Below are 27,403 nucleotides of genomic sequence, written 5' to 3' on the forward strand. Positions count from 1 at the left end.
AATTATTATTACTCTCCTCTGCTATGTGTGTTTTGTGCGCTATCTTAGACACCCTGATTGCGTTCTTACACTTCTTTTTGCATTCCTTGTAGTGTTGGAATGCTGACAGTGAACCATCTGCTTTATATTTTTTAGAGGCCATATTTTTGTCTTTAATAAGACTTTTTACGTTACGGTTTAGCCACCCAGGTTTAACCTTTGTTCTTCTATATTTATTGCCCATTGGAATGCACTGTCAGGGTCCGGACTGGCGGCAGGTGACTGCACTGGAGGTGGATCCTCTGTGTCAGTGAGGGATTGGCGTGGACCGTACCAGGGGACCGGTTCTAAGTTACTACCGGTTTTCACCAGAGCCCGCCGCAAGGCGGGATGGACTTGCTGCGGCGATAGCAACCAGGTCGTATCCTCCGGTAACGGCTCAACCTCAAAGACAGCTGATTCAGGCGTGGTACAGAAGGACAAGGCAAAGGCAAGGTCAGACGGAGCAAAAGGTCAAGGCAGGCGGCAAGGTTCGTAGTCAGGGGCAACAGCAGAAGGTCAGATACACAGGCAGGGAACGATACACCAAAAGCTTTCTCAAGGCACCAAAGGCAACAAGATCCGGCAAGGACAGGAAGGGGAAGTGGGTTTTTATACGTTTTGGCTGATTTGGGCCAGGCACCAATTAGTGGTGCACTGGCCCTTTAAGTTTCAGAGCACCGGCGCGCGCGCGCCCTAGGGAGCGGGACCGCACGCGCCGGGAGGAAGGCAGAGCGAGGGCCGAGCGGGAGGTGAGTGTGCGGCGCGGACGGGAACGTCCCGCCGCACGGGAAGACCGTAAAGATGCGGGGGAGCGGTGCTCACGGTCGGGGAAGGTGACCGGAGCGCCGCTACCCGCAGCACGCCTCGAGTGCTCTGGGGACGCTGCAGGACCCGGAGCGCTCGACGTGACATGCACTTGGCAATACCTTTAACTATTACGTTCCTAAAGCACTGACATTTTTCTTCTGTGTTTACTGTATCTAAGATTTGGTCCCATTTAATATCTTGCATTATTGAGGGCAGTTTTGAAAAACTGGTTTGCCTGAAATTTAGTGTTCGTGTACTATACTTGTGCCTCATTTTCCTATGATTTATGCTAAAAGTGATCATCCTGTGATCCAGGATCCCAAGTTGGCCCATATTTCCATATCTGTGACCAGATCTGAGTCGCTTGTAACTAATAGATCTAGTAATGCATCATTTCTTTTCAGGGAGTCCACCAATTGGGACAGGAAATTGTCCTGTAGGAAATTTAGGAAATGACAGGCCTTTATTGAGTGAGCTGTCCCTGTTGCCCAGTCAATATCAGGACAGTTGAAATCCCCTATTATGATGACATTTCCACGCTATTTCTAACTGTAAAAGAAGATCCAATTCCCCCTCTTCCTTCAGGTTGGCGCGCCTGCAACACACCCCCACTAATAATTTCCCACTTGCTTTTTGCCTTTGAAGTTCCACCCACACGGATTCTACCTCCCCTTGCCCCATATCTGATGTCATTCCTTTTCTCCACCCATATATCATTCTTGATATATAGGCACACCCCTCCCCTCTTCTACCTTCCCTGTCCCTCCGATACAGGGAATACCCCTGAATATTTGTCAGCCAGTCATGTGAGCTGTCAAACCATGTTTCCGTTATTCCCACAAAATCCACATCCTCCTCGTGTAACAGCAGTTCTAGTTCCTCCATTTTGTTAGCTAGGCTCCTGGCATTTGTGAACCTGCCCCGTTTTGTACGGGTGCATATTATTGTTTCCTTAGGTTTTTTTGAGGCTGTGATTTTTATCTGTCCACTCATTCACTATGGGATTAGATGGTATGGGTATAATATCACTAGTGCCTCCGCTATTACCCTCTGTCCTATGCTCAATGCTGACTCTCTCTTCTTCTAAACCCTCCCGCCCAACACCTAGTTTAAAAGCCCCTATAAGCTTCTCAGCCATCTTTTTTCCTAACAGAAGTCTCCTACTTCTTCACCTCCTGCTCTCTACACTACCCCCAGCACCTCCCTCTGAGTCCACAGGAGCCAGAACTACAGAGGAGGCATCAGGTTCCAATTAGTGCTGACAGTATTGACTGTCAGCACGCATTGAGAACAACACTGCAAACAACATTGGGTGGTATATATCCATCAAAATGTTGATTTGCGGCAGAACCTCAGGGGACCACCAACATTTTCCAATTCCTAATTTCAAAAACCTCTTGAAGCGAAAAAATTCCACAAAACTATGGACATCCCATTGAATGTAATAAGGAATACAGCAATGTATAAAAAGCTTTAGGTGTTCCTCAAAAAAAAAAAAAAAAAAAAAAATCACATGCCTTGGCAAAATCAATGCATATACAAGAAAAAGAGAAAAAAAAATCAAATAAAACAATCACTAGTCCATTTGACAGAGTTACCATATGATCAATGAAGTGCATTGCGGATTATTGGCCTTTCTTTTGCCAAGGAGTTTAATCGTTTTTTGAGGGACACCTAAAGCTCCTTATGCAATGTTGTATCCAAACTTTCTGCACTTTCTGTAACTTCCTAACAATGCAGAACAAATTCAGTTACATTTAACTAATAAAAGCACATGTTATTTCATTTTCAAATATTTTGACTGCAAAAGTCAATTTTAAAAAATGATCACATAGGTTATGTTTCTTAAAAATACCATAAGCTTCCGTTTGGTGATAACTGTGAGTCTTGATTAGACCAGGAAACAAGAACCATTTCAGATGGTGATTAAACATTCCTTTAGATATGGTGCTTGGGGGGTCCCCATTGTCTGCTTGTAAAGTGGCACATCTGTACCATGTATAGAACCTACTGCAGCAAAATTAACATTTAAAAAAAAAAAGGCATTCAAATTGCCAGGAACACAATACCATTGTCGGCAATAGAAAAATCAGTAAAGAAAAAAATGGGGAGCTACCTCCTGAACCATACCAGGCCACATGCCCTCAACATGGGGGGTGCTTTGAGGTGGGGGGGCAGAGGGACATGTTGATGGGGACAAGGGCCTTTTCCTGAAAACCCTGGGCTGTGGTTGTGGGGGTCTGCAGGTGGGGGGCTTATAGGAATCTGAAAGTGCCCTTTAATGAGGGGGCCCCCAGATCCCGCCCCCCATGTAAATGAGCAAGGGGTACATTGTACCCCTACCCATTCACCAAAAAGTGTCAAAAGTAACAAAAACACAATAAAAAAACAAAGCCCCCCCCCCCCCCCCCTGATGTAGTGAACAAGTTCAGTTACGTTAAACAAATAAAAATACACATGGTTTTTCATTTTCAATTATTTTGACTGCAAAAGTCAATTTATAAAAATGATCATATGGGCTTTGTTTCTTATAAATAGCATAGGCTTCAGGTTGGTGATAACTGTGAGTCTTGATTAGACCAGGAAACAAGAACCATTTCAGATGGTGATTAAAAAGGTTTGGAAGATACTTCATTGTTTTATAATAAAGTTAGGCTTACAGTAGGTAAATAAAAAAAATAAAAAAGAAGAAGAAAAAGAATATTGCAAACCTGAATTATATTAATGATCTGAATTTGTTTTGTTTTTGAGTTGATAATTTTAGGAGAAATTTATCAGAATAAAAAAAACAAAAACAACAAATGGAGTTAAAATATTTCATCCATCGTGAATTAAGATACTTCAGTGTTTCATTAGAAAATGAGGCTTACAGTAGGTAAATAAAAAAATAAAAATAAAATTGAACACCTTAATTATATTTATTACATGATTTTGTTTTGTTTTTGAATTGATAATTTTAGGAGAAATTTACCAGATTTGAAAAAAATGGAGTAAAAAAAAAAAAACGAATCTGTCCTAAATTGAAATACTTCAATGTTTCATTAGAAAACAAAGCTAACAGGAGGTAATTAAAAAAAGAAACGAAAATTCCACACCTGAATTATATATATGTATTACCTGAATTTGCTTAATCTCTGAATTGATAATTTTAGGAGAAATGTATCTAATAAAAAAACAATGGAGTTAAAATAACTCGCCATCAAAAACGAGATATTAGTCTGTTTTAAAACATTCAATAAATTCATGCCCAATCAATATTCAGAGAATAAACTTCTATCGCTTTTTGTTTCCTGGCTGCACTGTGAAAAAGTAAAAACCATGGTGGATGAAGCTTTGGACCCCATCAAGAAATAAATAATAATGACCTTTGTATGTTAGGTATGGAGCCACCCCTATACACCAGGGGCGTAACTACAGGGGTTGCAATTGCAACCAGGCCCCATGCTCCAGGGGGCCTGTGCGGCTCCCCTGTACACCTGGATATGAGGGGTGTGGGGGGCAGCATGTAGAGAGATCACTGTCCTCCTTTTTCCTCCTGTAGCTGCAGGAGGAAAATGGAGGAGATTGGTTCCTCTGTATGCTGCCCCCGCCACTCCTCCTATCCAGTTCACTTGTGTTCTGCTGTCTCTGGGCCCCTGTGTGCTCCCCTGCCCACCCCCCCCCCCTTACTGTGCTGCCCCCCCCACTGTGCTCCCTTCCCTCTCCTGCCAGCTGCTGCAGGGGATGTGTCACAATAGAGAACCAGGAAGGGGGTTGGTAAATATGTAATTTACTAGCTCCTTCCTTTTCTGAATGGACAGAGTCATAGTCAGTCACATTGTAGAAAAAATAAAATAAAATGATAAAAAATAATACAATTAAAATACCAAAAAATAAAAACTACTGACACCAGTGGGTGAACTTCCAGGATCACAAAGGTCACACTTGGCACCGGGCCCTGGCATTCCACCACCATGGGCAGGCCCCAAGATGGCAGGAAGGGGGCCCACTGCAGAACTTGTGAAAGGGTCCGTTGAGGGACCGTAGTAAAGGGCTTTGCAACGAGAGTAAAGGGCCCCAGGATCAGTGGGAAGAGCCCCAGGCTTGAAGTGAAGGGCCCCGGCCAGTGGTCTGGGGGTCCTTCATGGTTTCTTGCACCAGGACCCTGAAGGTTCTAGTTACACCTCTGCTATACACCCAATTATGTAGTTAAAAACAAAAAAAGTGTCTGCTGGGAAAGGATTTTTAACTCTAGTACAAGCATAGTAAAAAAAAAAAAAGTATTTATGACTAGTAATTAATGATATTGCTCACAGCACTGGTCATATTCTCTGTTGAGGGCTTCTCTGTTCTCGTGGTGTTGTGACATTTTTGGTCATTATTTTTACAGGAGGAAAATCCAGTACATGTGTGCCTAGCAGAGGTGAGTTTGAAACCCTTTCCTAAATGAATCATGGATACTAATATTAATGATATCATAGGAAAGATAGAATTGTCTTTTATGTATTTCTTAATAAAGAACCCAAAACATCCAAGACCACATTCCTCCATACTTCCTAGTTCCTAAGTATTTTCTACCTAACGGAGGGTCATGTCGGAGGTCTGATATCCTTGTGGTGGGTGTAACCAGAAAAATAGAGAGAAGGTCAAGAGCAGAGAATTTTCTATTTTATGGAGGGTCATGTTGGAGGGTGTGTTATCCCATTGGAGCAGTAATCATAAAAGTAGGGAGAAGATCAGAAGTAGAGTATTTTCTACTTTATCTAGAGTCATGTTGGGCCTGTGATATCCCAGTGGTAAGTGTAATTAGAACCGTAGAGAGATGTCAGGAGCAAAATATTTTCTACCTTATGGAGGGTCATGTTGGAGGGTGTAATATCCTGGTGGATAGAGATGGGCCAAACACCCCTCGGCTTGCTTGGCACCAGAACTCCCGAACGTAGCAAAAGTTTGGACCGCAACTCCGAACCCCATTGAAATCTATAGGACCCGAATGTGAAAAATCAAAAGTCCCCATTTTGAAATCGTAAATGCAAGTAATTGGCCATAAAAGGGGTATGGATATTGGGACTTCTAAACCTATAGACTACCTGGCCACACCCAATACCCTCTAAACACTCTTCTGGATAGCCCAGCAACGTTGTACCAGGGGGACATGATTATGATCTTTATAGGTCCCAATTAATACTGTTTTTCATTTTTCAGCTCTGTTTGACATGTTGGCTACGCACCTAGTTTACCTACCCGAGATTTGTGATACCTCATTGGTTGAAATTTTGGCTTGGGTTCACACTCCCCACCCTCCCCCCTTCATATTCTCTGTTACCCCCCTCAATTCCCTCTCTTTCACTTCCCCTTTCTCTATATTCTCCTTTCCCTTCTTCCCTCCCCCCTCCCCACTCCTTAGTAGTTGACCTTATGCGACTCCCCAAATGTTTCTGTTCTGTAATATATATAACTCATTGGCATGTCCAGTTGTCTAGTGTTTTGTTATCTGAAAAACAAAATACATTTTATAAAAAAAAAAAGGGGGGGGATACAGGGGTCCATGTACTGTCTCAAGGGACATGTATCAATGCAAAAAAAAAAACCTTTTAAAAAAGATCACTTTTAAAGGAGCAGTGGTTTTAATGATGCTTAAAGTTAAACAATAAAAATTAAAATTCCTTTAGATATGGTGCTTGGGGGGGCATTTCTTCTTGTAAAGTGGCACATCTGTACCATGTATAGAACTTACTGCAGCAAAACTAACATTTCTAAAAAAAAAAAAAAGGCTTTTAAATTGCCGGCAGTAGAAAAATCAGGAAAAAAAATGAGGAGCACCCCCCTCCTAAACCATACCAGGCCACATGCCCTCAACATGGGGGGGGGGGTGCTTTGGGGTGGGGGGGCAGAGGAGGACATGTTGATGGGGACAATGGCCTTTTCCTGACAACCCTGAGCTGGAGTTGTGGGAATCTGCGGGTGGGTGGCTTATCGTAATTTGAAAGCCCCCTTTATTGACAGTACATATTAAAAGGGGGCGGCACTGCCAGGGATGTCGCGAGTTGCCTCAGCCCCTTACCTATATAAAAACTGTCAAACAGCAGAGCCTGCAGTGAGTGTTATGTCTTTGTTGACAGCAGAGCCTTTTTTTTTGTGGTGAAGGCAGGGTCGTGATGGATCCACATCGGGGGACTTTTTAAAAAAAAAAAAAAAAAGGAATTGTCAAAAACTGTCTGTGTTTTTTTTCCGTTTTGACACTTGTTAGGTGAATAGGTAGGGGTACTATGTACCCCATAATCATTCACATGGGGGGGGGTGAGATCTGGGGGCCCTCTTGTTAAAGAGGGCTTCCAGATTCCAATAATTCCCCTGCCCGCAGACCCCCACAACCATAGCCTAGAGTTCTTAGGAAGAGGTCCTTGCCCCCATCAACATGGGGACAAGGTGCTTTGAAGCGGGGGGGGGGGGGGCAAAGCGCCCCTGCCCCAAAGCACCCCCCCATGTTGAGGGCATGTGACCTATATGGTTCAGGAGGGGGGGCTCACTTTTCCCCTCCCTTTCCTGGCCTGTCCGGCTGCATGCTCGGATAAGGTTCCGTTTTTTTTTTACTTTTTAATTGCCGGCAATTTTTTTTTTTTTTTATCTAGCTGTCAGGGGAGAAGCCCAATGACAGCTGATGACTTATCGGTTGTTAAGGATGCAACAGTCGGCTTTCCTGCCCAGCTCCCTAACAACCAGCTTTCACTGTGCCCTGATTGAGTAAAGCTTTGCCCAATCAAGACTTAGAATGCACTGTGCAGCGCATAGTGCATTGTGGGCCGCTTGGTGGGTGAACAACCCACTGAGCACCCCGCAAATTCAGGTGTTCGCCCAATGGGCGAACAGGCGATGTTCAGGCCAAACTTTTGCTTGGCCCGAACCATTCGCCCAACACTAGTGGTGCGTGAAATCAGAAAGGTACAGAGAAGGTCAAGAGCAGAATATTTTCTACCTTAACGAGGGTCATGTTGCAGAGTGTGATATCCCAGTGGTGGGTGTAATCAAAAAGTTAGAGAGAAGGTCAGATGCAGAGTATTGTCTACATTGTGGAGGATCATGTTGAAGGGTGTGCTACCCAGAGATGAGTGTAATCAGAAAGGTATAGAGAAGTATAGATACCAGAAGCAGAGTATGCTCTGTTTCATGGAGGGTCATGTTAGAGGGTGTGATATCCCAGTGGTGAGTGTTATCCGAAAGGTGGAGAGAATTTCAGTAACAGACTATTTTCTACCTTTTGGATGGCCATGATGTAGATATGATATCCCAATGTTGGATGTAATCAGAAAGATAGATAGAAGGCCAGGATCAGAATATTTTCTCATGGAGGGTAATGTTGGAGGGTGTTAAATTTCAGTAGTGAGTGTGATCAAAAGGTAGAGAGAAGGACAGAAAAATAGTATTTTTTATCTTATAGATGGCCTTCCAAAACCATACAGAAGCTGCTAGTCATCGAAGCACCAGTCCAAACACCCCGGCTCCGTCTAGAATTAGTCTTGGAGTTGTCTTTCTTTAGGTTTATATTTTTACAAACTTTAATAGGAGATTGGATTAGCGTATGGGATGATCAAAAATGCTCAGCACTAAATTATCAAAGGACAATCATTTTCTTGAGTAACAGTGGGTGTTGAACAATCTGAGGATTCACAGCTGAAGACCTGGGGGCAAGTCTTTTTGGCATCTGGTTACCTTGCGCTGATGCATAACTGCTGGTACCCAGTGCAGTTCCAGAACACTACACAGTCACAGAGCTTAGCGTAAGGTCATTACTTACAAGTCCCCAGGACAGATGCCACCTTTTACCTTCCTCCAGACATGGTCCAGTGAGTAAGACCAGACCAGATGCCTTGTGGTGAGGTTCTGCAATCAGCTTCTGGCTAAATCCATTCAGGCCCTCATCCCTGTCACCGCTGAGGCCCCTAAAACAGCTGTACACTCAATGAAATGCCTAAGGGCAGCAGCCCCTCGGTCTCTGGAACCCTCCTGGGGAGATGCAACCCTGCTCACCAGTATTGTAGATTATTTGTCACCATTCCAGACCCCCTTCTGGACACTCCTATCCAGGAATTGGCTGGAACCGAATATTCAGGCTGGTTGTTTTGAATCTTTCACAGTAAGCTCTGTAAGCTTCTTCAAGAGGCAGGGGGATGCAATCAAACTCCCAGCCTGTGAAACCCCTAAGCAGATTATGCCAAACAATTACTGCTCCCTTGATTACAGAAGGAGACAACAATTACATTTTCCCTGGAGGGTGCTGCAGAGCTAATCAGAAAGGTAGAGAGAAGGTCAGGAGTAGAGTATTTTTTACTATATGAAGGTCTCACATTAACCTCCCTGGCGGTATTCCCGAGTGTGGCTCGGGGTTAACTTTCAGTACCAAAAGAGGTAACCCCGAGAAACACTTGAGATTACCCCAGAATGTTACTCACCTTCCCTGCGATCCCCCGCCATCCTCACACTCTCTTCCTGCTCTGTGCACGGCCGATTGCCAGCACCTGTCTTCCGGTTCCCTTCCCTGTGAGCGTTGTGACGCAGGGGGGTGGAACCGGCGGCAAATATAAAAGTGTAAATACACCAAATGAGATGATTGAAAGCTGTGATCCGGGTTACACTGTATCATCCCATTTCACCACTGGATTTCACCTGGTGACTTTTCCAGTGCCCTGCCTGTGCTTTTCCAGTGCTTTGTGCCTGGAAAATAGAGAACGACCATTGCGTCCAAAAAGCGTTCTTTTTGCGCAAAAGCGCTTCTAGACGAACTGGAAAACAGCGACAGCGAAATGGAGTTACTTGAAGAACTGAGCGATAGCGATTGGTGGGAAAATTCATCATCAGGTACAGAAAGTGAAGACAGCGACGATTCTGATGTCTCTTTCTGGTGCTTGTGGAATTTGGGAAGTTTATCAAATGATTCTTCAGAATTTCCAACGGAGCGATGTGCCAGAAAGAGACATCAGAATCGTCGCTGTCCTCACTTTCCGTACCTGATGACGAATTTTCCCACGAATCGCTATCGCACAGTTCTTCAAGTAACTCTGTTTCGCTGTTTTCAAGTTCGTCTAAAAGCGCTTTTGCGCAAAAAGAACGATTTTTGGACGCCATGGTCGTTCTCTATTTTCCAGACACAAAGAACTGGAAAAGCACAGGCAGGGCACTGGAAAAGTCACCAGGTGAAATCCTGTGATGAAATGGAATGATACAGTGCAATCCGTTAGGATCACAGCTTTGAATGACATTTGGTGTATTTACATTTTTTAAATTGCCGCCGGTTCCACCCCCCTTCATCACAATGCTCACAGGGAAGGGAACCGGAAGACAGGTGCCGGCATCGGCCGAGCGGACAGCGGGAGGACGGCGGAGGAGGACAGCGGAGGAGGTAAGTTTTAAAATGTAAAACAGATTTCCATGCAAAAGAATGTACCGCTTTTAGCACAGAAATCCTGACATAATCAGACCGCCAGGGAGGTTAAAGCCTAGTACACACGCAACGATTATCGGCCGACCGATCGTCCGTCTTTAGTCCAGAGTGGTGTTTTGTTGGTTGGAATGTGCCTAGACTGCACACAAATTTTCTCGCCCAACAAAATTCTACTTCAGAAGTGATGTCATGTGTTGGTTTGCTTTTTTGTGTTCTTTCTTCTCTGAGCATGCCCAGACTTGCTTATTAGATTTTTCCCTGTCTAAATCTGTACTGACTGCACGAAAATCGGCCGTGTTTTGACGGCGGACACAAATTTTATAGCCTGCACACCAGATCTTTTTCGGCCGAAAAGTCGGAGTCGGTTGTCTGAAGCATCATACTAACAAGCCGAAAATCGGCAGATCGGTCGTCGGACGAAAATTCCCTGCCGATTTTCGACGCGTGTGTACGAGGCTTAAGGATACATTTATCTGTTAATAAAGGATCTTTTCTCTGAATCAGTTTGTTATTGTTTAGTAATTATTTCATTTATTTATTTTGATGTTTCTTCCAGGGACTCGGATGTTTTCATCTCTGGTTGTGATAGCTCTTCTGCTCTGCCAATGTATCATCTTTACATGGAAGGTCTCCAATGTGTATTGAGGAGCTCATAAACCGGCTGACCATCTCGCTTTTGGCTATGAACTGATTTTGGGGGTCTGACATATCTGTCATCTAAGAAATACACTTTGTAATCCACATGCTAATATGTGTTAACCACTTCCCGTCGCTGCACTGCCTTTTTACGTCGGCAGTGTGGCTCTCCCAGGCAAAATCACGTGAACGTCATTTGCTTGGGAGGCCACTAGGGGGCAAGTGCACACCGCCGGAGGCGCGCCCCCACCCCCGATCATCAGCGGGGAAGCCAGTGCGGGTGTCAGGCGGCTCCGATTGCCGTCTGACACCGGCGATCTCCCCCCCCGCTGACAGAGAAGGAGAGACGGCTGATATAAACACAGCCATCCGTCATTCTCCCTGAAATGATCACAGAGACCATGCGATCCTGCTATATAGGATTGCATGTCTCTATGATCATTTCAAAAGCCCAACCCCCCACAGTTAGAATCACTCCCCTAGGGTCACATTTAACCCCTTGATCACCGATAGCATTAACCCCTTTCCTGCCAATGGTATTATTACAGTAACAGTGCATATTATTTAGCACTGATTACTGTAGTAATGTCACTGGTCCCCCCAAAAGTGTCAGGGGTCCGATCTGTCTGCCGCAATGTTACAGTTCTGAAAAAAAATTTAAAAATCACAGATCGCTGCCATTACTAGTTAAAAAAAAAATAAGAAAATCACAATTAAAATGACATAAATATTTCCCGTAGTTAGTAAACGCAATAACTTTTGCGCAAACCAATCAAAATATGCTTATTGCGATTTTTTTTTACCAAAAATATGTAGCAGAAAAAAATATTGTTTTTTTTCAAAATTGTCGCTCTTTTTTTGTTTATAGCACAAAAAAAAAAAAAAAAATCGCACAGGTGATCAAATACCACCAAAAGAAAGCTCGATTTGTGGGAAAAAAAGGACATAAATTTTGTTTGGGTAAAGCGTCGCATGACCGCGCAATTGTCCGTTAAAGTAACGCAGTGCCGAATCGCAAAATAGGGCCTGGTCATTAATCACTTGCCGACCGCCGCACGCTATTTACTGCGGCGGTGAGCCCCTCCTGGGCAAAGCGTCGTAGGTCTGCGTCGCTCGCCCAGGAGCCTGTAGGGGGCGAGCGCGCGACGCCGGAGGCGCGCTCCTGCCCCCGCTCGTTCATGGACATCCCCGCGCGCGTGACCGGCGGCTCCGATGTCCGCCGTCCACTCGAGATCTCCCGCATCCGTCTGTCATTCTCACTGAAGTAATGACAGAGGCTATGCGATCCTGCTATGTAGGATTGTATGTCTCTGTGATTACTTCACTAGCCCCACCCCCTGACAGTTAGAATCACACCCTAAGGACACACTTAACCCCTTGATCACCAATAAAGTTAACCCCTTCCCTGCCAGTGCCATTTTTACAGTAACAGTGCATATGTTTAGCACTGATTACTGTAGTAATGTCACTGGTACCCCCAAAAGTGTCAAAAATGTCAGTCAGGGGTCCGATCTGTCTGACGCAATGTCGCAGTCCCGCAAAAAAAAAAAAATTTGCAGATAGCCGCCATTACCATTTAAAAAAAAAAAAAAAAACTATAAAAATGACATAAACCTTTCCTGTAGTTAGTAAACGCAATAACTTTTGAGCGAACATATTGCGATTTTTTTTACCCAAAACATGTAGCAGAAAACAAATTTGCCTAAAATGTTACAAAATTTTGATTTTTACATTTTTTTTGAGAATTTCATATAAAATAAAATGTGAAAAATATTATTATTTTTTAAAAATTGTCGCTCTTTTTTTGTTTATAGTGCAAAAAATAAAAATCGCACAGGTGATCAAATACCACCAAAAGAAAGCTCTGTTTGTGGGGAAAAAAGGACGTCAATTTAGTTTGGGTACAGCGTTACACCACCGCGCAATTGTCCGTTAAAGTCACGCAGTGCCGAATCGCAAAATAGGGCCTGGTCATTGAGCAGCCAAATCCTCCGGGGCTGAAGTGGTTAAGCAGCAAAATATTCCGGTCCAGAAGAACCTTCCAATTTTAGGTAGAGGGGGGAATGGTTATTTCAGTCAGGTTTTTTGTCTCCACTGGAGCCATCTCCCCTTAAAGCGGAGTTCCACCCAAAAGTGGAACTTCCGCTTTAGGGAGTCCTGACCCCCCGACATGCCACATTTGGCATGTCATTTTTTGGGGGGGGGGAGCGGGTACCTAGTTTTGACAGGTACCCGCTCCCACTTCCGCTCGGAGCGCCGCGGCGCCCTGAGCGGAAGTTCTCCTCTCCCCCTCCCTCCCTGCAATCTTCTGGGACACGTCAGAGGTCCCAGAAGATTGCCGGCCAATCACGGCACGCAGCGCGACTCGCGCATGCGCAGTGGGTACCCGGCTGTGAAGCCGCAAACTGTAACAGCCGGGTGCCCACAGCAGTGATGCCGGCGCCGAGGGAGAGGATCGAGGCTTCCGGCGGCCGCATCGCTGGACCGTTGGACAGGTGAGTAAATGGCTGGAACTCCGCTTTAAGTGCCGGTTCACACTATTACGACTTGCCAGGCGACTTGGTCAGCCTGGCAAGTCGCGCACCGGGTCCATTGAGTAGTACAGGAGCCGTTCTAATAGGAGCAACACAAGTCGCTCTGACTTAGAAAAAGGGTCCTGTACTACTTGGGGGCGACCTGGAGGTGACTTGCATTGACATTCATTTTATGAAGTGCGCGGAAGTCGCGGTGCACGCGACTTCACAGGTCGCCTCCGAAGTCGGAGCGACCTAGTGTGAACCGGCACTTACACTTCTCTCCTGGAGACCTGAGACAAAGTGAGTAAAAATATTATCAGTTTGGCACAGACAGCAAATACAATGTAACAAATCGAACCTCTCTCCACTCTATACAAAATAATTTTTTTTTTTAAAAGTTGTTCTTGACGTTTCTATTACAAATAAAAACTCAGATTGGAACTTTATGATGATTCTGGCCATTTGCAAAGCTTCTCCAATCACTTTTCACATTTTGTGTTTAACCACCTCAATAAAAAGGTACTTTCACCCCCCTTCCTGCCCAGGCCAATTTTCAGCTTTCAGCGGTGTTGTACTTTGAATGACAATTGCGCGGTCATGCAACACTGTACCCAGGGCCTCTGACAGAGGGGGGAACCACCAGTCCTCCTGTAGGGGGCCCGGGCCCACAGATGGGGCCCCCCAACAGCACAGGGAATCGGTGCGGTCGGGCGGAGGGGCAATTACAGAAGGAAGCCCTGTGCTGTTCTCTGCAGCTACAGCAGCTGAAAAACAGTTTCTTCCCCTCCAGCTTGCAGCTGCTGCGGGGAGAGACACAGACACAGGGCTCCGTTCTTGTAATTGCTTCTCTGACACCAATCCCCATCTCTGTTTTGCCTGCTTCTAAACCCCCCGTGTGCCCCCCTCTCCCTTCACCCCTCTTGCAGCGCAGCAGGCTTCTCTTTCCTGTAAAAAAAATAAAACATTGTAAAAAATAATATTTAAACATTGAATAAAAACAAGGGGGAATTGGGACTTTGTATGAAACCGCGGGTGCAATCCAGGGAAGTTGGATAAATGGGTAATATCACATGTATGATTAATGTATCCATGTATAAAGTCGTAGCACAAATATACATACAGTTGCAAGAAAAAGTATGTGAACCCTTTGGAATGATATGGATTTCTGCACAAATTGGTCATAAAATGTGATCTAATCATCATCCAAGTCACAACAATGGACAATCACCGTCTGCTTAAACTAATAACACACAAAGAATGAAATGTTGCCATGTTTTTATTGAACACACCATGTAAACATTCACAGTGCAGGTGGAAAAAGTATGTGAACCCTTGGATTTAATAACTGGATGAACCTCCTTTGGCAGCAATAACTTCAACCAAACGTTTCCTGTAGTTGCAGATCAGACGTGCACAACGGTCAGGAGTAATTCCTGACCATTCCTCTTTACAGGACTGTTTCAGTTCAGCAATATTCTTGGGATGTCTGGTGTGAATCGCTTTCTTGAGGTCATGCCACAGCATCTCAATCGGGTTGAGGTCAGGACTCTGACTTGGCCACTTCAGAAGGCGTATTTTCTTCAGTTTAGGCCATTCTGTTGTTGATTTGCTTCTATACTTTGGGTCAATGTCCTGTTGCAACACCCATCTTCTGTTGAGCTTCAGCTGGTAGACAGATGGCCTTAAGTTCTCCTGCAAAATGTCTTGATAAACTTGGGAATTCATTTTTCCTTTGATGATAGCAATCCATCCAGGCCCTGACGCAGCAAAGCAGCCCCAAACCATGATGCCCCCACCACCATACTTCACAGTTGGGATGAGGTTTTGATGTTGGTGTGTTGCTCCTCTTTTTTGCCACACATAGTGTTGTGTGTTTCTTCCAAACAACTCAACTTTGGTTTCATCTGTCCACAGAATATTTTGCCAGTACTGCTGTGGAACATCCAGGTGCTCTTGTGCAAACTGCAAACGTGCAGCAATGTATGTTTTGTTTGGACAGCAGTAGATTCCTCTGTGGTATCCTCCCATGAAATCCATTCTTGTTTAGTGTTTTACATATTGTAGATTCGCTAACAGGGATGTTAGCATTTGTCAGTGACTTTTGTAAGTCTTTAGCTGACACTCTAGGATTCTTCTTCACCTCATTGAGCAGTCTGCGCTGTGCTCTTGCAGTCATCTTTACAGGACGGCCACTCCTAGGGAGAGTAGCAGCAGTGCAGAACTTTCTCCATTTATAGACAATTTGTCTTACCGTGGACTGATGAACAGCAAGGCTTTTGGAGATACAGTAAAACCTTGGTTTGAGAGTAACTTGGTTTAAGAGCGCTTTGCAAGACAAGCAAAATTTTCTAATAAATTTTGACTTGATATACAAGCGTTGTCTTGATATACAAGTAGCCTCAAGTCACAGCTGAGTATAAAAGAGAAGAGAGGCGCCTCTAAGTGTAGCAATATGGTTAAATTTAATGAAGGTACAACATTTAGCAATTCACATGGTTGATCTGGGGTAAAGCTGTCCATGTAGGACCATCCTCCGCACCGTCATCTACGTCATCCTTTCCATGCTGCCCATCGCTTTCAGATCGCTTTACTGCAGGGTGGTCTTCCCGGTCAGGATTACAGACTGGCGGTGCAGAAGATGGTCTATGTGGTCAGCTTTACCCCGGATGCCTGCATACTTAGATGTGCCTGTTTTATTCATTAACCATGTGAGTTGCTAAATGTTTTACCTTCATTAAATGGAACCATATTGCTACCCTGTAGCTCCTGCTGGATTTTGCTTCCAATCCCCTTGTGGAAGCGGCTATTTGTGGATGGACATTTTATGGTTACACAACCTATCGCAATGCTATAATCTTTTTATATGGACTATAAACTGAAGGACTTATGAATAAATGGTTGTGGAACGAATCATCTGAGTTTCCATTATTTCTTATGGGGAAATTCGCTTTGATATAAGAGTGCTTTGGATTACAAGCATGCTTCTGGAACGAATTATGCTCACAATCCAAGGTTTTACTGTACTTTTATAGCCCTTTCCAGCTTCATGCAAGTTAACAATTCTTAATCGCAGGTCTTCTGAGAGCTCTTTTGTGCGAGGCATCATTCACATCAGGCAATGCTTTTTGTGAAAAGCAAACCCAGAACTGGTGTGTGTTTTTTATAGGGCAGGGCAGCTGTAACCAACACCTCCAATCTCATTTCATTGATTGGACTCCAGTTGGCTGACATCTCACTCCAATTAGCTCTTGGAGATGTCATTAGTCTAGGGGTTCACATACTTTTTCCACCTGCACTGTGAATGTTTACATGGTGTGTTCAATAAAAACATGGCAACATTTCATTCTTTGTGTGTTATTAGTTTAAGCAGACTGTGGTTGTCTATTGTTGTGACCTAGATAATGATCAGATCACATTTTATGACAAATTTGTGCAGAAATCCATATCATTCCAAAGGGTTCACAACTGTATAAAATATTGCATTTAATTCATGAAAAAACATGACATACAATATGTAATATATTTCCCCCCCCTCTTTTTTTTAATATTTAAACATTGTAATAAATAATTTAAAAAATGTAAAATAAAAGAATTGCAACATTTTTTAACATTTAAAAAAAAATTATATATTTTTTTTGAAAAAAGGTAAAAAAAAAAAAAAAAACAATTAAAAAATGGCTAATTCGCACATGTTCTCTGTTATGTTTGTAATGATTTCAGTGTATTTTTAGTGAAAAATTTGTCTTGATATATTTGGGGGGCTGCCAGGTAGGCTGTGTGGGGCCCTGTGATTTCTAACAGCAGCCCTGACTGTACCCATATGACATTTTAATCGATTTTATTTTAGACAGATAGAGCTCTCTTTTCACCACTGGGTTTTTTTTTGCTAAACAAACAGAAAAAAAAAAAAAAAACACAATTTTTTTCTTAGTTTTTATTATAAAATTTTGTAAATAAGTATTTTTTCTCTTTCACTGATGTGCACGGATAGGCTGCACTGATGGGTACTGACGAGGCTGTACTGATGGGCACCGATGAGGTTACACTGATATGTGGCAATGTTAGGCACTGATAGGCAATGATGAGGCTGCACTGGTAAGGTTCAACTGATGGGCACTTATAATCTGCATTGATGGGCACTGATAGGCCACACTGATGTGCTGCACTGAAGGGCACTGATATGCTGCACTGAAGGGCACTGATATGCTGCACTGATGGGGCTTCACTGATGATCAGTGCCCTGATAATCATTGTAAATGTCCTCTGAAACTGGAAAGTTGATTATCGGCTTCCTTTCCTCAGACACTAACAGCTCTGAGGAAAGGAAATGCCGATAACTGCCATTTGTTTACATCTGATTGGCTGTGGTTGGACACAGCTGATCACATGGTAAACAGCCTAAGTCATAGGCTCTTTACCCTAAACAGTGAAGTGATGATCCGAGGGACACAGCTTACCACTTAGCGCCGTGCTGCACGCCCCCATGGGAATTCCATCATATGATGTCCAATCAGGATTGTAAAGCCACCACCCGGCCGTCATTCTGCTATAGGCCAAGTGGGAAGGTAGAAGTCCACCCTAACACTAAAACCTGTAAATCTACAGGCACCCACAATCTAAGATGAACCTATCTAGCCTTGCAAAGAAGAAATCGCTATACAGCCCTTTTTTGAGGCTGCTCTGGTCCTGTCCCATGCTGAGCTGTCAGCGGTGGCTTCACTGTAGAGGGTGCAGAGGAGGCAGTTGACAACGGAATGTCATATACAAATATACATACAAATTTCAAATTGCATGTACTTGTCATAGAGGTGCAGAAAAATTGGGCATTGGTTGTTGGTGGTGCCTGAACACTGTAACCCCTCTCGATTACTCTTGCTGGGCGCAGGAACGGGCCCTGCTGGTAAAAAATCCTTACAAATTTGAAATTGCATATACTTGTCATACAGGTGCCAAAAATTGGGCCTTTGGTGTTGCTGGTGCCTGAACACCATAACCAACCACTCACATTGTAAGATTTCCATACAAATTTGAAATCACATGTACTTGTCAGTTGTCATAGAGGTGCAGAAAAATTGGGCCTTGGGTGTTGGTGGTGCCTGAACACCACAACCCCTCGCAGTTACTCTTGCTGGGCACAGAAATGGGCACTGCTGGTAAAAATTCCGTAACGATTTGAAATTGGCAAAGATCAAGTGTTGTATGTGTTCTTATCAGTGATCTAGTGGGGGTACTGTGCTGTCATCTGACCTGGCCAGGGTTGGGTGGTGGCTATGCAAACCGACTGGAGTGATGGGGACCTGGAAGGTATGTTTCGGCAGGAACTGAAACTGAAATTGGGCCTTTGATGTTGGTGGTGCCTGAACACCGTAACCCCTCACAGTTACTCTTTCTGGGCACAGGGCACAGGGATAGGGCCTGCTGGTAAAAATTACATACAAAATTTTAATTGTATGCACCGGTCATACAAGTGCAGAAAAATTAGGCCTTGGGGGCTGGTAGTAACCTAAACCAAAAACATTGTTGGAAGCTAGCAGAATCAAGGTTGAGGAATAGGATAGGCAGCATACGCAGTCTTCAAGGGATGTCAGACCCCTAGCAAATTCAATCAGTTACATAAGCATCAGGGGCTTGATAGCTGTTGATCCAGGACTGATTCATTTTGATAAAAGTCAGCTGGTCAACAGAGTCTGTGAACAGACGCACTCTTTTGTCAGTCACAAAACCTCAAGCAGCACTGTACATCTGTTCAGAAAGTACGCTAGAAGCAGGACAGGCCATTAGCTCCATTGCATATTAAGCAACTTCTGGTCAGTGGTCCATCCTCAAGACCCAGTAACCCAGTGGATGCTCAGCTGTAAAGGTTTCCAAGTCTGCTCTTGCGCCTAGATAATCATGCACCATATGATGGAGACGCTGGCGATGGTTGCTTAAACCTAACAGCCCTGGGTGCTGCTGAGGACTAAAGAACTGTTTAAAGGCATCGGTCAGCCAGCCGGCTTCTTCACCGCTCCTCCATTGGCTGAACGATGCCTCAGAAACACGTCCAGGGAATGTTAACCTCCCAGTGTCTGGAAAGGTGGTATACATTTCTTTTCAAGGCATCCTCAAGATGTTTCATCCTCTGCTCCCTCTGCCAAGGCAGGATGAGCTCTGCAACTTTACCCTTGTAAGGGTTGCCAACCAGTAGTTATCCCTCTCCTTGATAGCACGAATCCTCAGGTCATTTTGCAGGCTTTGCAGAATCATGGAGCCCTTGCAATGTAAGTTGGAGAAGGCATGAGCTTCTGAGTCCTCTGGGTCACTAAGGATGACATTGTCAGGAGCAACCTCACCCCAACCACGTACAAGTCCTGGGGTTTCTGGGGAATCAAAGCCATCTCTTTAAGACTGCTGTATGTTATCCTCTACATCCATGCTGCCGCAATCCTCCTCCTCCTCTTCTTCCTGTGTGTTGTGTCCCTGCAGGCATGAGATCTGCATAAAGGGGGCCTTGTGAGTAAAGGAAGTCCTCCTTTTTCGCCCGCTGTTCTGCCTCAAGTGCCCTGTCCATGATTCCACGAAGCGTGTGCTCCAGCAGGTAGACTAGAGGGATAGTTTCACTGATGCATGCATCATCCCGGCTCACCATCCTTGTGGTGACAGGATGATGCATGCATCCTTTATCAAAAGCCACTGGCGTGGCGAAAAAAAGCCAAGCTCCCCTGACCCTGTCCTTGCGCCATACTCACACAGGTACTCATTGATGGCCCTCTGCTGCATGTGCAGCCATTGCAGCATTGCCAAAGTTGAGTTGAAAACACATGTCAAGTGTCCCTGACGGAGGGCGGAGAGAAGGTTGGTGCCATTGTCGCATACATTGTCGCATACAACCATTCTTGGCTCAAGCTGTCGTGGCGTCAACCATCTCTGAGCCTGCCCCTGCAGAGCTGACAGAATCTCTGCCCCAGTGTGACTCCTAACCCCTAGACAGACCAACTGAAACACGGCGTGGCATCTTTTAGCCTGAATGCTTGTGTAGGCCCTTGAACGCTTAGGGAGCACTGTTGCTTCAGAGTAAGGACAATTGAGCAGAAGAGGACATGGAGGAAGAAGAAGTGGAGGAGGAGGAGGAGGAAGTAGTGGAGTAGCCAGATGTGGCAGAACCCGCACCAGCTTTTTAGAGGCGTGGTGGCAAAACAAAACACTGAACCCTGTCCTGCATCCTTTCCAGCTGCCAGCAGAGTTACCCAGTGCCCCATGAAAGAAATGTAATGTCCCATGCGTGCAGGGCCAATGTGTGCGTTTGCAATTGCGCCTAAGCACCAAAGAGCAGGGGCAGTTTAAAATTATTTTTAATTGTATTTTATTAAAAATTTTAAAAATTCACTCTGTGTTTTTAATTATTTTTTTCTTTCTTTTTTTGCTTTTACAAGGAATAAAAATCATCCGTTGTGATAGCATGGGCCATAGCAGGTCCTATTTTTTGAGAGATGACCCCATATCTGTCCTTTGGCCTCCAAAGCACCCGATTAAACCAAGATGGGTTTGATCAGATGCTTGTTCAAGCCGGTAATGGCTTGTTTACGTCAGACCGAAACCGGAAGCAAAATCCTTGTCGCTTCAGGTTTCTGACATCACACAGTGGGTGGAATGACATCCATCCCTCTCACTGTGTCACGGGAACCGAATCCTACTAGTTGCATCTTAAAGGCAGGGGTGGGACCCCCTTCCACTGCCTGTAAAAGTAATCCAGGGGCTTCTTAGCCACTAGGATTACATTTACTTTGTGCAGAATTGCTGGGGCTAAAAAATTATCTATCCATCATTGTTGCAGTGATGACCCAGATATCACCCTTCCAATCTAGTGACGTACTGATACGTTCCTGGACAGGAAGTGGTTAAAGGGGATTGGTTTGGGGGTGGTAAAAATGCAGCTCCACTGCACATTTACTGCTCCCCCAAATGAAGTGTAATGAAACATCTCACTGTCTTATGATCATTAGCATTACAAAAATCATCACAGGCAGCAGAGTAAGCTTGTGCTTGTAATGTTCTGGTACCTTTGGGTACCCTAATTACTCTTTCATAAGTGTATGCGCCCCACCATTTTCTTTTGGTAAGGTGCGCATACACCTTTAAGACTGATGCTGTCATCACTGAGCGCCGGACTGGATGGCTATTTAGATCGCCGGCTCTCACTCACATGTGTTCGTTCAAACTGCTTTGTGCCTTGATGCTAACCTGTCTTGAAGCTCTCATGCTTGCAAGCATACCTCGCTGTCGGAACCACGCTGCGCTGATCCCTGTATCCCGCTACCGGATCATCCGCTCTTGCCGAACCTCTCCTCTGCTACATTGCTATTAGTGATAAGTACCCCACAGGGGAAACCTCTATAACCTTTATACTAAAGCTTACACTATCTAGCTCTGCATACTAAGGACTATTACTACATCTGCATTATCTAAGATTGCTAGCTCTTGAGCCTACTACCACCTGTTCTTGCACTGGGTTGATCTCTCTTGTATGTCCACCTGCTACTCTGTCATCTGCTACCATACATGATTGCTAAACCTATCTGCATCCCATCTGCTACTATCCTACTTTCATGAACATTTCCTTTCAAGTGTCTGTCATCTACCATCTCTACCCAACCTGTCTCTTCAGCCTATCATCACTGTGTTACTATATACATAAGTCACTCTAGGAAACATCTTATTGATTGTGTGTATTTACTTGCTGAATTGAGATCATCCACACATGATGAGTCATTGGGAGTTGGGATTGGTGTCTCAGCGTTTCTCTACATGACTACTGAAGTGGAATATTTCTGCAGCTGAAAATCCACATCATACGTAAAACGCAGGAGCGTTACAGTGCTCTATCATGGCTCTATGTCACATGGCTGCTTGCTGACTGTGTTAACTCATGGCTGTACTTATGGCTGTACTGAGTGTTACAGAGTGTAACCCAGCACAGCCATACCAAAGCCAGCACCCTCAGCACCCATGTGACATAGAGCCATGTTAGAGCACAAGCTTACTCTGCTGCCCCTGATGGTTTTTGTAATGCTAATGATAACCTGCTGTGCTGGGAGATACACAATAGGACACAGTGAGGATTTCGTGCTCTATTATTCACTCACTGTGTCCAGTGCAGCTACGATCTGCAGATGCTTTCTGTTAGCCTCCTCACATCTCAGCAAGTGAGAACTGGAGGCGGGTGCTTTGTGGAGAACCAGAGTATCACTCTGCCGGCCGGGACTGCAGGGAGTAGCAGGGCAGCATGATGTAAATGCGCCCCGAAAATGAAAAAATTGTCCCTTCCCTTCTCTGTGCGCACCTGGGCCCCTCTGTTGACCTGATGGGGCCCAGGAAAATGGTATAACCCCGCTCCATAAACAAGTAGGAGCGGGGTAGAAGTTTTGCAATCCCAATTTTTTTTATTTTTTTATTTAATGCAGCAATAAACTGTAATGCTGCCCAGGCCCCACAGTGTTGCGGATAGGACCGGGCCCGGTACAACAGGGCTGGTTGTACTGCCCTATCAGCGGCCCTGGCTGGGACAGTATTTCTTTCTATGGTTCAAATACTGGGGTAGTGAAATTTGCCTGCTGCTCAAATCAAGCGGTGGTGTACTGCTAGCAGATTGGGTGCAAGTCTCTGTGGAACTCATTGCTATACCATCATCCCTCTAAATGCAGGTATTTGAGAAGACATGAGGTATAGGGTTAGAAATCCCAGATGAGGAGCAAGGTGCAGTATGCTTGATTTGATCTTGTGGCTCTTTCAGGTGCTGTTGCCAATGGACTGCATGCCAGGTCTTCACATGCCTTGTCAAGCATGTGGTGCCTAAGCGGCTGGTGTTCTAGCCACACTTAATCAGCTTCAGACAGATGTTGCAAACAGCAACGCTGCGGTCTACTGCATTGTCCATCATTGTCACCCCCTCTCTCTAGGATCACGTTATTCCCTTCATCAACCAGCGAACCAACATCACAGCTTTCAAATTGCTGTGCAACCTCCAGCAGCATGTCACTGACACTATGATCGAATAGTTCAGGTGACTCCTACGTGCATGATGGTGGGAGGACAGAAGGAGTGGCTGTGGAAAAGGAGCCTTTGGAACGGGACACTTTGGCAGCTGTAGGCAAACTACTGTGATCGTGGGTGTCAGAGGACGAGGACGGCTTATTTTTCCACTTCACCAACTCTTCCACATGTTGTGGCTGAATAACATGGGCAGCACCAGAAATAAAGGACGGCGTGCCCCATCTGCAGATAATGCACCATCTCGACTCTGACCACCACTTTTCACTGTGGACACAGAGGCTGCTTGCCCTCTTTTTGTGGCCTGTGAGCGTCTGCCTCTCCTTGTCAGCCTTTCGGACATGATGTGGATAGAGATCAATAAAGGGTATACGCAAGTGACCAATAGGTACTCAATGACCTGATATGATCCACTCAATAGCCCTATATATAGATAGAGATCAGATCATTATAGGGTATATGCAAGTGACCAATAGATACGCAATGACCTGATATCTAATCTATTGCCCTATATATAAATAGAGATCAATGTATGGTATATGGTCTATGGTATATACTCCACTACTGAATATACTTCACTATCTGATCTCTTAACTTGTAAAAAGCACACATCTCTCTCCCTGCCTAACTGCTAGCAATGTCTCTAATTAGACTACACTGCACTGTCTGAAAAACTGCAAATGTCTTTGCTCTCCCTACCTGAAAAACACAATCCTCTCCCTCCCTATACTCTCTGCTAGCAATGTCTAACTGCACTGTCTGACAAACTGCAAAATGACTAATCTCTCCCTGCCTCAAACGCATTCCTCTCCCTGTCTCCTATCTCGCCCACACAATCACACTACACGCTGCGGCTGTGCGAGCAGCCTTCATATAGTGTGGGGTGTGTGCTTAGCCCCTGAGCCATGATTGGCTAAAGGCAGCCTGCCTTTTATCCAAACATGGCACAGATGATTTCATTGGTCAAAGCATGGAGGTCAGGGTGCATGCTTTGACCAATCACAACGCACTGCATGCGCCGTGCACGCGCAGTGCATTATGGGCGCTCAAATTTCCCGTGAAGAAGCACATTTGTTTGTCATTCGACAAATGATCGAACGGCCGATGTTCGAGTGGAACTTAGTTTAGACTCGAACTCGAAGCTCATCCCTAGTCTTAGATCGTGGATGCCTGTAGATTTGGAAATGTTAGTGTAAGGGTAAACTTTTACTTTAAAGCCTCAGCCTGGTACAAAAAAACCCACCATAATTAAGATTTATATATAGATTGTATGGCCAAGAGCATAGGAACAGCTGACCATCACACCTACCTCTATGGCCAAAAGTATTAGGGTGCCCCTCCCAAGGGTGCTCAGGTGTTTCCAATGAAGGGTACTGTTACATCACACAAAGAGGAAATGGCTTGGTGAAGGTCCTTTTCTGTTCCACCATGACTGTGGCGCCGTATACAAAGCCAACAGCATATTTCAATACTGAGCACTTTAACCCCCTTCCTGCCCAGGCCAATTTTCAGCGCTGTCACACTTTGAATGGCCATACCGCTGTACCCATATGACATTTTTATCATTTTTTTTTCATACAAATAGAGCTCTCTTTTGGTGGTATTTAATCACCACTGGGTTTTTTATTTTTTGTGAAATAAATAAAAAAAGACTGAAATATTTAAAATAAAAATCCGTTTTCTTCGCTTCTGTTATACAATTTTGCAAAAAAATAATAATTCTTCATAAGTGTAGACCAAAATGTATTCTGCTACATTTCTTTGGTAGAAATAACTCAAATCGGTGTATAATATCTAGTCTGTAGGAAAGTTATAGAGTCCACAAACTATGGGATATATCTGAAAATTGATCAGTCCTGATGTACTGATGGCTATATCTCATTTTTTGATGCCTGAAAATGCCAGGACAGTACAAATACCCCCCACATGACCCCTTTTTTGGAAAGTAGACAGTCCAAGGTATTTAGTAAGAGGCATGGCGAGTTTTTGAAGTTGTAATTTTTTTGTCCACATTTTTGGGAACATTAAGAAAATTTAATTTTTTTTGTTTTTTTTACAATTTGTACATCTTTTTACATATTGACATCAGTGTCATAATATAACTGGTGTTGCGGTGATCAGGTACACTGACATAATATATATATATATTTTTTTTTACATACTGTAACCAGAGTAATACAGTGGGAAAGGGGGAGAAGTTTGGGACTTTATATGAGACTCATGACCAACTGAGTCTCCATCCCTAATGCATGAAAGCAAAAACAAAAAGCCAAAATTTGGGACTTTATATGAGGTGTGACCAGCGACAGATAGATTAAGAATACGTCATAAGAAAGACCAGAGGGGTAATAATCTGTTTATTAAAAGTCTATAGACCAATTAACAGTAAAACCAAAGCGTTCACAAAGAATATGTAAACCCATGGTAATGGGATAGACATAAATGGTACACATGTAGGTGTAAATGATCCAATACAGTAATACAAAAGATACAGTGTAAGCCTGGTACATTCTGATACATAGTAAATATGTCATAAGGTCATAAAATAAAATACATAATCGAAACTTGTAATGGAGGGATTTGCCTATGTAAGACTCAACGCGTTTCGTGAGGATTCACTTCATCAGGAGTATGCATAGTTCAAATATCTAGGAAAAATATATATTCATAAATAACAGTATATCGAATAAATACATATACCTTGAAAACCTATCAAAGATGTAGCTTACAATTAGGTATCAACTGTATCATCCGGGGGCAAGTCCATCATGGGCACTAAGGGAGCGAGGCTTGCATGCGCCAGGCAGGTATAAGAATTAGATGATGTGGTAAGGATCTCCATGAAAGGATCTCAGAACAGTCTCCACTGACCATACAATTGTAATTCTAAAGAAATAGTAAAATGTATATGTATAATAATATAGTAATATTGGTAAATCAGAGAGTGTAGCTATAATTGAGATCCAGAGAACCAAGGCACAAAGAACAGGAAAAAGAAAAAGAAAAGAAAAAAGAAAGAGGTGAAACACATGATCGTGTAGTAATATGTGGAGCGACCACATGAAGAAACAGTAGTGATAATAAAAATACTGAAATGTAAAATTAAGTGAATAACATAGATTACCATCAGAAGAGTGAAGATTAAGGTGAAAATTTAAAGTGCAATAGAATAGAGATATGGTGAAAATAATGTAGACCAAAGAGGAGATAGTGTCCAAATGGTGGTACTGGCTAACACAGCCAAAGACAGTAACAATCACAAATAGGTAAAAAGTAATGAAAATAGTGAAAGATGGGCCGAGGAAGAGTGTATACCTGCAAAAACGCTGAAGCCAGAGATCGCTCCAAGCATCACGCTGGTGCTAGAACATATGGGAAGCTGCCGGACTGACCACGGCCCCCGCGCAGCCTCCCCATTTGTAGCACAGATGGAAAACACGTGACAGGACGCCAGCGCTGAGGTCACATCCCGTCCAGAACTACGTGACGCCGATGCACTGCGGCCAACACCCAGTGTTATCATAGTGTTATCATAGTAACAATGTACTACTCTATAGAGGTAATCAGGATTTCTTTTTCTGTTAGGTCTGCCAGAGAAGCCGACTGCTCTTCCGGTTTCCTGACCAGTAGTCTTGTTATCCCGGTATCAGGTGGAGGAGCAGATAGGGTCTTGCAGCCGAAATATCGGAACCACAAGTGATAGTGCAACCAGAAACTCAAGGAACAACAAGTAAGGAAAGGACTCACGGTTAGAAGTAGATTGGGAGCCAGAACCCCAAGGGAGCGAAGTCCAGTAGAGTGGTCAGAGCGAGCCAAGTTTGGTAACCCGAGTCCGTCCAATCCAAAAGGGAGATCTGAAGAGTAGTCAAGAGCGAGCTGAGTTCGTTAACCAAAGTCTGTACAATCCAAAGGGGTGATCCGTAGGCTAGTCTAGGTAAGCCAAGGTCAGAGCGAGCTAACGTACATAAACAGGAAACAA

At 44.1% G+C, this 27,403-nt stretch overlaps 1 protein-coding gene across 1 annotated transcript in view; it reads left to right on the plus strand.

Annotated features, from left to right (window-relative positions):
• The window catches only part of LOC309547576 (ecto-ADP-ribosyltransferase 5-like), a 295,670-nt gene that overhangs the window by 30,183 nt on the left and 238,084 nt on the right, over positions 1–27,403 (plus strand). The window contains exon 4 of the mRNA XM_082247448.1: positions 5,198–5,230. Coding sequence (XP_082103574.1) covers positions 5,198–5,230 — 33 coding nt within the window. The remainder of the gene's footprint in view (positions 1–5,197; positions 5,231–27,403) is intronic.

This window comes from Pelophylax lessonae, assembly GCF_965119305.1.
Source record: "Pelophylax lessonae genome assembly, chromosome: 2".
Classification (NCBI taxonomy): domain Eukaryota; kingdom Metazoa; phylum Chordata; class Amphibia; order Anura; family Ranidae; genus Pelophylax; species Pelophylax lessonae.